Source organism: Plectropomus leopardus, chromosome 19 (assembly GCF_026936395.1).
Source record: "Plectropomus leopardus strain MGB_pleo_1.0 chromosome 19, ASM2693639v1, whole genome shotgun sequence".
Taxonomy (NCBI): Eukaryota; Metazoa; Chordata; class Actinopteri; order Perciformes; family Serranidae; genus Plectropomus; species Plectropomus leopardus.
The window spans coordinates 13,521,164-13,534,809 of NC_142194.1; the positions used below are offsets into that span (position 1 = coordinate 13,521,164).

A 13,646-nucleotide genomic window follows, 5' to 3' on the forward strand; every position below is an offset into this window, starting at 1 on the left:
GTCATCTGAGGTTAATCTTTGAATTATTTTTTGCAGCCAAGCGTGCACATATTTGCAACACATTTGATATTTTTTGCATCCTTTTTTTCCCAGAAACAATCTTGAAGCAGGCAATTCTTCTTATCAGTCACATCAGTATATCTCCACAGCTTTCATTTTTTAAATCCGCCATTGGTTTCCTAAAAGCAAACCAGTCAGCTAGTTCTGTTGCTTTTTTCCTCCTTATCACACCTCCCTATTCATATTCATTTGGCTCCCATTCCTATGGAGTTCATTTATACATATTTGCATTTATATTGTTAGGAGGAACCTGGTGGAATGACAATGACTCTTCTTTGTGTGGACTGTGAAACTTGAAGAAAGCAGGACACTGGCTCTTTACCCTGCCCGTACTTCCTAATCTGTCTCTTTCTTCTTGCTTTCTCCTTCTGTCTCTGCTCTATACTTTTGGACGTATAGTAATGCTGTGGGGAGTCTGTCTTCTAGCTAACAGGCTCTCTCCTCCTCCCCCTGTGTTACCTGCAGCTGAGCTGAGGGTGCTGGTTGACCCAGGAGTTGGATGCCAGGTTACAGGCAGGTACCAGGTCCCAACAGGGGGCTGCACTGAGCGGCTGGAGTTGGCACTTGACAAAGAAACTTGACTAAAGGAATAGTTTCAAATATTTCATGTCTTTTCATATTTTATACTCACTGCTATTGTAGTACATACAGCAGATTTCTATTTTCACAGTCATTCATATTCATTTTTTTATACTGAGTCACTGAGTAGGTTTACATGATGCTAGAAAAACTAAACAACTGAAACTGGACTTTTAAAATACATGTAAACATGTTAATTCAACTGAAATCATACCAAGTTGAATTTCTCAAAGTCAGAGATAGAAAGTGTGGTTGGGGGTCAATTTACTCCATCATATATACAATACCAGACTTAAACTGGCTGAGGCATTCTGTGCATGCACCATAGTCCACACACCAGGCTTTGTAGAAGAAAGCTGGGATAAACAAAAGAAGAAGAAGAAGAAGAAGGGAAGAAAACAAAACAAGACAGAGACGGAGTATGTACAAAATGTAGAGTGACAAAACGTTATCCATGTTTTCATCGCTGGGCATGCAACCCGTTTCCTGCTTGCTAACTTGTTTGGTATGTGACGTAATCGAAGGACCAACAGCAACTAGCTGAATATCCAAATTTAGAGAGGGAACACAGAATGATACAAACAGGACACACACACACAAAACACATCCCTATCCCCCATCGTCAGCTTCTGCAACACATACAGATTCCTATTCTGTGGGAAACACTGGGTTGAGAGGTTATTTTAAAACATTTACCTTTTTTTTTGCTATGATGAAGAGATATGGCATTAAGGGGAGACCTTACTTTTTTTAACACAGAGACATCACCATGAAACTTCGAGAGTCAATTACTTACATTAAGATTATTTTTTTTTTGTATCACAAGTTTTTTTCTTTTAATTGTATGTTTATATATTCAAAGAGGGCATTATCTAATTTAATACACAAAAATCTAAACATTGGATAAAGCCAGGTTTCAAATTCTTGTTTCATTTGGTTGACATATAAGAGTCAAAGTTTTTTTAATTAGGGATCTTCGCATATCTCTTTTTATCATTCTATAAATTAAAAAACCATTGTAGTTATGCTTTGCTTCAACAGTAATTTATTGTACTGAGCATGGATTAAGAAACGGAAAGCTGGAGCTGTTTGTTCAGTATGAAGACAAAGATGGCTGACTGTGAAAATGATATTTACTGTATATATTACATAACATTTCTGCATAAAAAAGGGATAGACTTTTCAAATTATTCCTTTAAGGCTGCTAGATCCACCGAAAAGCATGAAAGATTCAAGCCTTAAGGATCACTTGTGATATTAAAATTTTGCTGCCCTTTTGTGGAGGCCAGTTGTTGCTCCATGTGTTTGAAGACTTTGGGTAAAAATGCATAAAACTGCTTGAATCAAGGGCAGCAGAGGCCAAGCAGTCCTGCTGGGCTCCTTCAGGTGTCTTGAACTGAAGATATTTGACGTAATGGGACACTTACTCCACATGTTGTTCTCTATTGAAGTTCCTATGGTGGAACATAGTGAACTCATACTACACTGGCACGCCAGATAGTACGGTAGTATGCAAATGGGGGCAGATTCATGCCTCTGACTCAGTTGAAAATCACGTTGAATGGTTAGCGCGCAGTGACATTCAACGTAGCCAAAGGGGTCGTTCACCCTTTGCTCAGCCTTGTATTCCCCGCCACACACTTTGACCACAGTGGTATCCTTTCTGTTTGTGCAGCAGCCCAAGCTTTATGCAAAGTGTTGATGGGGAGACTTGTACCCCACCACGATAAGCACACAGTCACTAACAGATCACCTCTGCACACTGAGCTCAGAGGCTGTGCTGTGTACAGTTTGTGCCTGGAAACTGGATAATTTGAGCCCTGACAAATTATCTAACCTTGTGTGAAGATACTTAAAGCCTTGTTACACTGCTCCAAACTCAGACTCTCTGTTGATTTAGGGAGTTCACTTGTGTTTTTCATTATAGGAACTAGTGTTGCAGAAATGTATGCACTAAAAGGATGATGCTGGTTTTTATATCTTTCTTATTGTTGACAAATGAGCCACCTCCCTGTTGGGGCTGGTTGGCATGAATTCACAAAATGACTTCAATCACAAAATGCCTGATTTTAGAAAACATTTGTTTACATTAAGACATATCTATTAATAGCTGCAACTTTAGCCTTTCATTTGCTGAAGGTAAGAATACTCTAACATTAAGTATGCCAGAGGAATATTACAGAGAGTGAAAGGTGAGCAAACCAACCCTGGCCTCCCCTGTTTACAGCATCTTTGTGTGTGCTGAACTGATTAAACATAAATTACGGTGCCCATGTTTATTGTAACGGAGAAAGGTGAGGCTTATTTATGCATTCTTAGTCTTTTTTGGACAACTACAAAGGCTCTATGGCACAGGAATAAGATAAATCAGGCTTTGGTTACGTACACTACTGGTTTGTACAATCAGTTAATCGTTAATTTTGTTTTTCACATGGGATTTATTGACAATAAGAAAAATATAGAGAATCACCAGACATATTCCTTACAACTTCTGCTTCCTCTGTACATGATGTCATGAATAGTTTGATTAAGCAGTTGGTTAATTAATAGTTTTGCTGCAGTTATTTGAACTTTCATCAGAACACTTGAGACATTACAGCAAAGAAAAGGCACAGATGTCTATAATAAAATTAATGATGGCTGAATCAATTAGTGAGTTTAAGAGGTTGAGTGGGGTTCAATGGGATGTTCTGGGTGACAGCGACATTGTAAGATGTATTATAGTGAATAAGCCAAGTTAGTCTGAGCTAACACATGCTAACTGTGCTAACAGCAGGTCAGAAATGTGCAACAACATTTTTTGCCAATAATAAGTATCAAACAAAAGATAGAGACTATATCATACTAAATTTCAGTGAGAGGTAAATTCACCACTTCTAAGTAGAAGAAAAAAGGCCAATAGGTCCATGTACAATAGCTCATTTGGCCAATAACTGATGCAAATATCCATATATCAATTTTTTCCCATAGAACTATATTATATTTTTATAATGCATACTCTTATTTTGATGCCCCACCAGCAGATGGAGACACGAAATACAACTGTTGCTATAATATTCATTCATTGTGCAAAATAATAAAAATTCTTCAACTTAGGGTTGATTTTTTCTATATATGTTTACTTTGTCAGTAAAAAAAATAAGGTAAAATATAAGAAATACGTTTGGCATTTCAGCAGAAATGAACTTATCACGCTGGTCTGTGAATGATGATTTAAATCCTCCAACTTGCAGCCAAAGCTAAGTTATTATAGAAAATTTGATTAAAATATTAAATGTGACAGTTGTACAATATATTGTTTGAATACATATTATTGTAAAAAATGAGAAAACAATCAACATTGTGATATGGTTGTTTCCTGAAGGTAAGTCATGCATTTAAAATGTATAGATTTGCTGTTGCGTATTGAAATATTATGTATTTATGGATTACTAGATAAATGTGTTCTGCTTCAGTTGTTGTGTTTCACTGTTGGTGCACTCTTTCTGGCTGGATCTTCCTCTGTAGAGCACATCTTGCTTTGTCCAGAGCCATGTAGTCATTTTGGGATCCCATATCTGCATGCATCTGTTGTTGCAATGCCACAAATGTGTTTTCTCTGACAGAGAAAAACGCAGAATAACGGACACGGGCCATTTTGTGTCACAACAAATCAGTGGAAAGATGAGCCGGTGAAGTCAGAGGACGGTCATGAGATGCCATGAGTCCAACTGATGCTCATTTGTGCACAAATGTGACGGCGATGATGATCAAAATGGCTGTGTGACTCTTCCTCCAAGTCAAATGCTATATTGCATAATTTTCCCCCAAGCATGTGAAGCCACAGAGATGGAACAGATGGAAAGATTACAGTTTACTGATTTCATGCTGTCCTCCATTAATTTAATCATGTCAGTAATTCTGTTCATATACTGTACACTGACTTTCTCCTCTGTTTGCTCTGATCGTGTGCATGTAATTGTGTGTGTGTTTGTGTGTGGGTTGTGTGTGATGGACAGACCCAGGCAGAGGCACACTACAAAGGTCATAAACACGCTCGCAAGCTGAAGGCCATGGAGACCCAGAGGAACAGGCAGAAGAACGCACACAATCCATCCACAACAAGAAAAGACAGAGAGAGGGAGATGATGGGAGGAGGATCAGCACCCACAGACTCGCATCTGAAACACATAACAGGTATAAATCTTTCTTTTTTTAAAGGCGCCCCTCTCTCCATCCTCTGAGTAATTAGTGGTAATTGGAGAGACATAAGCACTAAGGCTTAGGTAGCTGCCACTCAGCTGGCTAATTACCAGCTATTACCTGTCCTGCTATCATTGGCTCTGTCAGATGAGCAATTACTCCCATCAAGCAAAGATGAGAAGCCGTGAAGCACTTAAAAAGAGATGCTATCTGAAGAAGGATGTAGCGGTGTTACTTTCTTTGAGTTTGATTTTGGTTGTAAATCAACAGTGGCTCAACACAACTCCCACTTACAGTTCCTCATTGCTTTTATGAAATATGTTGTTAATTTGCTAATGGACATTTCAAATGATGTAGAGAGTTATGGAAAAGGGCACAGAATTATGAGTTGTGTGTGCCGACATGTTTTCTTGTCAAAAACAGACTTAACAGGAGTAGATTAAAAAAGTGGAGAGGTCAAGGCAGGAAAATCAGTCAGTCAATGCCAGCAGCAAGGAATAGCACAATCGATAAATAGAAATGTAAGAAAATATTTTTCTAATTTGAAAATATCTTTCACATTAGTTTCATTACTCAATGAAACTACTCAATAGAGGGAAGTAAGCTATAAAGAGTAAGTTTTTACGTTTTCAACCTGGATCCTATTTTCCTTTTATTGTATGTGTATAAAGAAAATAACACTTTTTTGTGTTTGTTCATGTATTTATTTTAATACATTTTATTTTATTGTTTAATTTACAAGTACAAAACAGAAATATATATATGCACACACACAAGGAAAGACAAAAACAACAACATGATGTACAGATCATGACATGGTATTTATGTAAAATATAGATGGATTAAAAAAAATACATGGATAAAATAAAAAATCATAATAATTCTTATACTATCATTTTGCTGTTACTGTTTCTCAAACAGTTTCTCAAAATAATATAATTACAGACGGTTGTATGAAAGAAAAATTGTCAAATATGAAAGAAAGAAAAAGGAAATAATATTGAAGTTTTACTGAGAATAAACATCTGAGGACCAGCTCCCCTTGGGTCCAAAGAATAAACCTGAAGGCCACCAATTTTATATTGCATTTTATCCAACCTCCTGATACACTGGAATTACTCATACAAAAATAAAGATATGCTTGAATATTTCCTCACTGTCCTTGTGCAAATCACCTACCTACTTGTGACTGTAATTGTCTCAAAAAACACTATAAAACCTGCCATGTGCAACTGTGTTAATGATGTAAGCCCTTTAGTTTGTTGAAATCCTCCCAAAACTGCACTTTAGTTCCCAGACAAAACACCAAGGGCATGACTGCTCTTGCTGGTAGCCACAACCACGATTCGGTCCATATTCCAAACGTTATAGCTGTTGGTTTAACAACATTGCCTTCACAGGAACAGCTGTATAAGTAAACAACTTTGCCGTCTTTTACTCTGTCCGCTTTTTATTCTGTCTGACTAAAAATATGTCACCATCTTCCCTTCTATACTCTGTCTGGCTTTCCTTTTAATTATTGATCCTCCCCTTCCCATTTTCTGCCAGCACCTATCAATTTCCTTCAAACCACACAATGATAAGCTTGTTACATTCAGCGGTTGCCATGGTTTTTGATTGATGGTGACAGAGGGAGCGAACAATTGACAGAAAGACGGAGGAAGAATGATTGAGATGGCAGGAAAAAAAGAGGGGAAAAGATAAGAAAATTAAAGAGAGATGATGGAGTAGAAAAGTAAGCAGGAAAGGAGAAGAAAAAATATAATAACAAGGTTATATGAAAGAAATGTGACAAAGAACAGATGACGGGTCGGCTGCATAAATAAAGACTGATAAGAACAGGAAGGAAACAAAGTATCGCATTAGTCAAGAAAATATATTCACACCCTGATTGTGCGATTCATGTATTGTTTTGGTGTAATAAAACTGTTTACTCGGGAGTGATTATTCCCTTGCTCATATAGTAGATGTCACATCCAGGGTTAGTAGCTTAACCAGCAGATTATATATAAAAAACTTCACATCACAGAGAGCGTAGCTCACGTCAATTGAACTTTCCCTTACCATGGAAATGGCATATTGGTATTGTTAATTTGGTGTTTCCCTTTAAAAGAGTTAAACCTTCTTAAAGCAACAATAATCACGTTTAGTGTAGAACACCAGACATCAAAATATTATTTAATTCTAAAAACACACCAAGCACAGGCATCAAATCTAAAAAAAAAAAAAAAAAAATTAGACTTTTACTGAAACAAAATGGCATTTTGTTTTTACTTACCGTATTGCCTGAGATGTGTGGGTGATCCAACATATGAACACTTATTCATTTCTTATGGTAATGTCCCAAAGTACAGACTTTATAGTTTACTATTCGTGGAAATACATTGCAGTGTGACAGACCAATATATTCTTTACACACCATTGTCTAAATGTTCAGGGGGATCCATCCCTAAGCAATCTTCCTACACTTCCAGCGGATTAGATTTACACAGCAATTATGTTGGTTGGGAAGATCATTGTTTGAGTGGAAATCTGTTGAATAACCTCCAGCGCATGAATGGTTCTCTCATCTTGGAATTGTAGGAGCTTATGAGAAATTCTCTTTTAGGATTCAGGTGGATAGATACAGTCGGAAATGGAACAGATTCTCTATTCGCATTAAAAGCCCTTGAAACCTCTTAAACTCGGTTAACAGCCCTTGTAGTTGCAATTTGGGTTTTTCTTAATGCACTGAATATGCCCAGTATTTTCTGTGGCCCTGAAACCCATGTACTGACATTATAATGCTTTCCTTTTTTATTTAATTATGCCTCTATGCCAGTGATATTATGTATTATTTAATATTGATATTGACCATCCATCCGCCTCTTGTGAATGTGATATCTCAAGAACACCTTGAGGGACTTTCTTCAGATTGGGCGCAAATGTCCACTTGGACTCAAGGATTAAAGATGAATAAATTTTGGTGCTTATAGGTCAAAATTCAAGGTCACTGTGACCTTGTCTGCCTCATTCTTATCAGTGTGATATCTCTTTAGGGAGTTTTGGTGTTTTTTTTTTAATTTGGCACAAATGTCCACTCAAGGATGACCTGATTAGGTTTTTGTTCTCATAGATCAAAGTTCAAGGTCACCTTGACCTTGCTGCTGTCTCATTCGTGTGAACATGTGATATCTCAAGAACACCTTGAGGTGATTTTTTTTTAAAAATTTGACACAAACATCCACTTGAATCAAAGATGGACTAATAAGAATTTGGTGGTCCCATCAGTTAAAGATAGTAATCCAATGTTGAATCCCGAATCGAAATCGGCAGCATTAAAGCTAGTTAGCTAAATAAACAAGGTTACATAAGGTTTCTTTGTGATGCGTTCAAGGTCAGCTCAGCAAAATGACCTATTAGGCAAAGGTAAATAAAAAGTCATCATGATGTGATCAAACGTAAGACCAAGAAAAAAACATTTGTTTTCTCTGCAATTTAAAATGGATAGTAGTGATAGAATAAAATGTTTTCATTGCTGCTAATATATTTTTGCTATTGTTAGTTTTATGTTACATCACCAAGCTTATTGAAGGCTAGAAATGTTTTGTTTTGTTCAGAAACAGTAGATTGTTAAGCAATAAAAGCAAAAAATTGTTGCTTCGTCTTTCCACCAAGTAATAGAAAAGTATCGATCTGGGTATCGCTTAAGACTCCGATTGTTAAGGAGTCTTGATAATTGTATCAAAATAGGAATAGAAATTAACCATCCCCATCCCTAATCCTCATCCAGATAAAATTCTAAAGAAAATATCATATTGTGAGTCTAAATGGGCTCATAGTGCATCTTTTATGCTCATCCACATGTCCACAGGTCCAAGTACTTCTTCCCAACCTGCACAGCATCAACTAGAAAACGGCCAGGAAAGCTCGCTGGCACCCACTCCGTCCTCTCAGCCTCTATCCACAGACTCCTCCTCACTCCGCTCTCCTCAGCTGTCCCCAGAAATTTCCCCTGGCTGTCAGCTTTCTGATCTGCCTTCAGACAGTCCACCTGTGGAAGGGAGCAGCCCAGCCACCGGTTCAGCCCCACTCACTGACCCTCAGGGGAGCTCCACAGGAGGTGAGGTAGAGGTAGTGTTGAAGGTGGAGGAGGCTAAGGAGGCCAAGAGCAACAAAAAACAACCTCTTCACTGTCCAACGTGCAAAGTGACGGTCAACTCCAGCTCCCAGTTAGAGGCTCACTGTAGTGGTATGTTCTACACTACTACTGATATGACTTACTAAATGTTCGTTTATTATTCTGACATTCAGTCTTCCTCATTGTTTGGCTGAATCAGGCTCTAAGCACAAACAGATGCTCGATGGTCACAACAGCAGCCAGTCACAGCGCAGGGTTAAGATGACATCATTGCCTAGGCCCGCCAGCAGAATGAAGCAGCGAATGGCCAGCAAGACCAGAGCCGTGGTGGGTGTGTCCAGCCAGCCCTTTCACTGTGAAATGTGCCAGGTGTCCGTCAACTCAGAAACACAGCTGAAGCAGGTATGTGAGTTCAGCTTGATATAATAAATGTGACAATTTTTCTACTTTATGAAACTACTGAACACTGTACAAAACCTTTAAAAAATGTGGAATCTTTAATCTTTGTGTTCTACAAGGAAGACAACCCAGTCTGAAGGCTGTTGTTTAGTTTGTTAGTCAGAGCTGCCCTCACTGAGTCACTGTTCTGCGTAACCCTGTCCTCTTTTAGCACATGAGCAGCAGGAGACACAAAGAGCGTTTGGCTGGGAAGCCTGTCAAGGCGAAGTTCACCCCCTATAATAAACTACAGCCCAGTGCTATCTTAGCGGTAAGAATTTGTCACACAGACGTACAGACACACACACACACACACACACACACATTTGAAAAGAACAAATACAATACAAAGTCAGATGACACAAATAATATTAAAAAATTACTAAGTGCCTCTATTTGCTATATCAAAGCCACTGCTATGATCCAGACTAAAATATCTTAACTTTATGATGGATTAGCACGAAATTTTGTACAGACATTCATTGTTCCCAGATGTTGAATCTTAATGACTTTGGTGAGCCTCTTGACTTTTTTCTAGCGCTTTTATCAGGTCAGAATTTTAAATTTGTCCAATACTTTGGGTTATGATGAAATCCAAATATCTGGAAAACTTATATTATATATTATATTTCCATGTACCGTTGTCAGACATTTATCAGGTTCTTTAACATTATAACTCTCATAAGGTTAAAAAAGCTGATGAAGGTCTGACAACAGAAACATTTATTGAATAAGGTTTTTTTTGGAATAAATTAGACAGTGTGTTGGAATTCTGTCTGTTTTTCAAAACACTGATTCGAGATCTCATCATTGTTGATTCCCCTTTGATATGAAGATAAAGGAGTCTGGACATGCAAATGTTTTCCTGCCTCTCCTCATCAACACCCCATTCTTTAAACTGTCCCAGCATCTGATGGTTTGGCCAGGCCAGAACCATTGTTTCTGGTGGACATTTCACCACAGATGCTGAGGCATTCAAAATAACATTGGGTGCAGCAGACACCTCAATTCATCTGTGAAATGTAGCAGTACTAAGTTGAAGTTTTAAGTAGTCGTTTGACCAAACAGTGCTAACAATAGGTAAAATAAAAAAACTAACAAAACTATAGACCACCATTACTTTAAGCAACATTTGGCATGCAGTGAGCATGTGTGAAAACACTCCATTCTACATGTCCAGTTAGATACACAGTAACTGGAGTTTTTTTTAATAAAAACAGACCTTAAACAGCATTCTAAAAAATTCTGTTTTAGTGACCTAAAACTCTGTGTGGGGAGGGGAGGCCAAAACATAGAAAACATCATTTTTAAAATTATCTCTATACGTGTAGACATGACCTTATTCATGTTCAGATTTAATATATCTTTTTGCCCAGACTAAACTGGCCCTGCAGAAGCAGCTCTCTAAGGCCCTGCCGGCAGGGTTCCTGACCAGCCCCCTCAATCCAGCTGCCTTGTGCACAATGGCGTCCGGACCCTTGGCACTACGGCTACCCCCGGGTCCCACAGCTATCATCCAGGGTCCCCTGATCAGCCCAACCCTCTTCAGGCCGGCCCCAGGACCTCTAAGGGCCACACATGCACCTATCATCTTCTCTCCTTACTAGCAATGAGCCACACTAGACTGGAGGACCTACAGTAAAGTGGACCTGAACTAGCGAAAGCTGGACTAGCAGAAAAGTTTAACTTGGTCGTGAGGACAAATCATGGGACCCCCTGAGGGACACCAGGACACTATGCGAGGACCGCGATAGGATCATGTCAGCATGTCGAGTTTGGCAGGTTCAAGTCGTAAGAAAAGTATGCAAAATCCCCTGGTGTGGATTGAGATTTCAGTGCTGATTGACCCCACCCCCCACCCCCCCTTTAAAAAAGGAAGGACCGTCACTCAGCTGTTTCCTCTCAACAAAACTTGTGAGTGCATGTTCCCCGGGGTCTGGACCCCTCTGGAAGCCATAATGACAAGCATCCTCTAGATTTATTTATGAGACAATAATAGGATAAAACACTAGGGTGTGTAAATGTTACTACGTGTTTGTTGATAAAATTCTTTCAGTTTCAGAGAATTCTAGGTGTACTCTGGGAGAACTAGTACAGTACTTCATTCCTGCTTTAGTTCGTATAACCAAAATCAAGAAAATCCAGATTGTAATAAACTCTCATGAAAGAGGCTATTTCTACGAAAAGACAACGGTAATTCGTAACTCCAGATTGCTGAGGATATTTCCAGCCATTGTCTGATGTGGATGCCTTTTCTTTTTAATTTATTTAAGACAAATACATACATTAGTTTCTCCTCTGCGTCTGTGTTTCTCACGCTCTCTGTGTTATGAGGTGACAATCAACCACCACCCTTATACGATGCCAAGAATACTCACCATATGGAGACAGACATCTAATGCATATAATGAGATTATTTTATGTACAAAAATTTTAGACTTGTGTGGCCAGATAAGTTACGATATAGCAACAGCTTGATGCTGTTTGTGCAATATGAAGAGATTGACTGATGTGTGCTGTTCCCCAGGATTTAAATGAATTATCCACAATGTGTCTTTGACATCTTTATTAAACCTGTTTTTTTAGAGCTGTATTAAAAACCCCATTCATTTATTTTAGAAATCCCCTCCCAACAGACTGTGCTGAATCATCCTAAGCAATATGTATTTTTGAAGTGTCACCTAGTAAAATTAATAACTAGTGTAACTGTGCATCAATTGCAATAATGTAAATGATTATGTGCTACAAATGTCGATACTGTATTCTATATGAACTTATAAATAGTGTTTTTTTACACAGCTGTGTTAGTTTCTTTCTTCAAATGGAAAAATTACACTTTTTTACCATTCATTAGAGATTTACAGTAAATATTGGCTTATTTCATGTATGAATAAAGTTGAGTGGACAAGAACACTTAACCCTATGAAACCCGGGGCCCATCAGTGATTCCAGCTGACATTACTGTTTTTATGAGGCTGTAGCGGGTTGATTTTTAGTGCTAAAATTATATGTGAATTAGAATGGGTTCTGTGGATACCCACAAATCTCCCCTTTACAGACATGCCTGCTTTATGCTAGTCCCCTGCAGTTTTGGCATGCAGTACAAATATCTTATCCTGTTGTATTTTAATATTTCTGCATACTGGGGTCCCTAAACAGTCTTGGAGTTGCATAAATTGTGTATGACTAGAAAGCTGAAGCTGGATTCAATGAGCCCACTTTTATTCATGTGTGATGATGTTTGTCCCCATAGAAACAATTTAATCAGAATTTGTTCAATGAACATCACTGTAAAAAATGAACTATTGTGACCTCAAGGATAATCACTGCCTAATGAAACTTTACAGCAACAACTTTCATAGTTATATTGACAATGAAATTTAAAAAAAAAAAAAAAAAAGAATTATTTTTATTTAGCAGTTTCCAAAATAGACGCGTTTGCCATCTAACCACTTAACCACTGCAAAATGCAATTCTTACAGAAATCGCCAAATGTCAAAAAGTTTTTTATGCCAAATCACAGCATGTGCTTTTTCTGTAGTGTTCCTCGAGATCTCGGTGTCTTAATGCAATATTTTTGAGAGATTTTTGACCATTTGTGTCAATTCACGAGTGGTCAAAAATGCCACAATTTACCACCAAATCTGTGGAACAAATGATGTCAACCCAAAAATTGCTGAAACCACTTATGAGACTTAATTTAGCATTGAAATGGCCCACATATACTTCCATCATCATGCTCAAAGCCCCTAAGCACCCAAAGCACATTTACTTGTGTCATATACTGTTGGCCTGCTGTCTCTGGGCAGGTCTCAGAGGGTTGTAAAGGTCTTTGATCAAGGCGCACACTGAGTAATCCTTGTATCATCAGAAGGAGACTGTTTTTATTTCAGATCACTCAGAGGCCAGTGAATATCATCAGCAAAGGAAAAAAGGAAAATTGCATTTATTTTGGAACAAAATGAATCATAAACTAAAGTGCACCATATAAATTGTACTTACATGTGTGGTGAGTCACTGAAATCCTGAAGATTTGAGAAACACTTATGTACTGATAACCACCAACATAAATATATGCAAAGTGACTCTTAACATGAATCCTTAGCTGACAGAGAGCTGTATGGTGTTTGAATAGGACAAAATATCACAAAGTCATTGCTGATATATCCACCACACAGAGTATACCCTGTAGATTATGATACTTTAGTGCCCTCTAGTGGTATTTAGCAAACAAAGTAATCTCGAACAAGGGTGTGTGATAGGCAGA

The 13,646-nt window shown here is 38.1% G+C and overlaps 1 protein-coding gene across 2 annotated transcripts in view; it reads left to right on the forward strand.

The window, feature by feature from the left end:
- LOC121958382 (zinc finger protein 385B-like) overlaps positions 1–12,173 on the forward strand; it is an 83,391-nt gene extending 71,218 nt beyond the window's left edge. For both annotated transcript variants that reach the window (XM_042507275.2, XM_042507276.2), the window contains 5 exons: positions 4,638–4,815; positions 8,675–9,052; positions 9,141–9,343; positions 9,552–9,650; positions 10,756–12,173. In XM_042507275.2, the coding sequence (XP_042363209.2) occupies positions 4,638–4,815; positions 8,675–9,052; positions 9,141–9,343; positions 9,552–9,650; positions 10,756–10,986 (1,089 nt within the window). In that variant the 3' untranslated portion in view covers positions 10,987–12,173. The remainder of the gene's footprint in view (positions 1–4,637; positions 4,816–8,674; positions 9,053–9,140; positions 9,344–9,551; positions 9,651–10,755) is intronic.
- Positions 12,174–13,646: the final 1,473 nt, after the last annotated feature.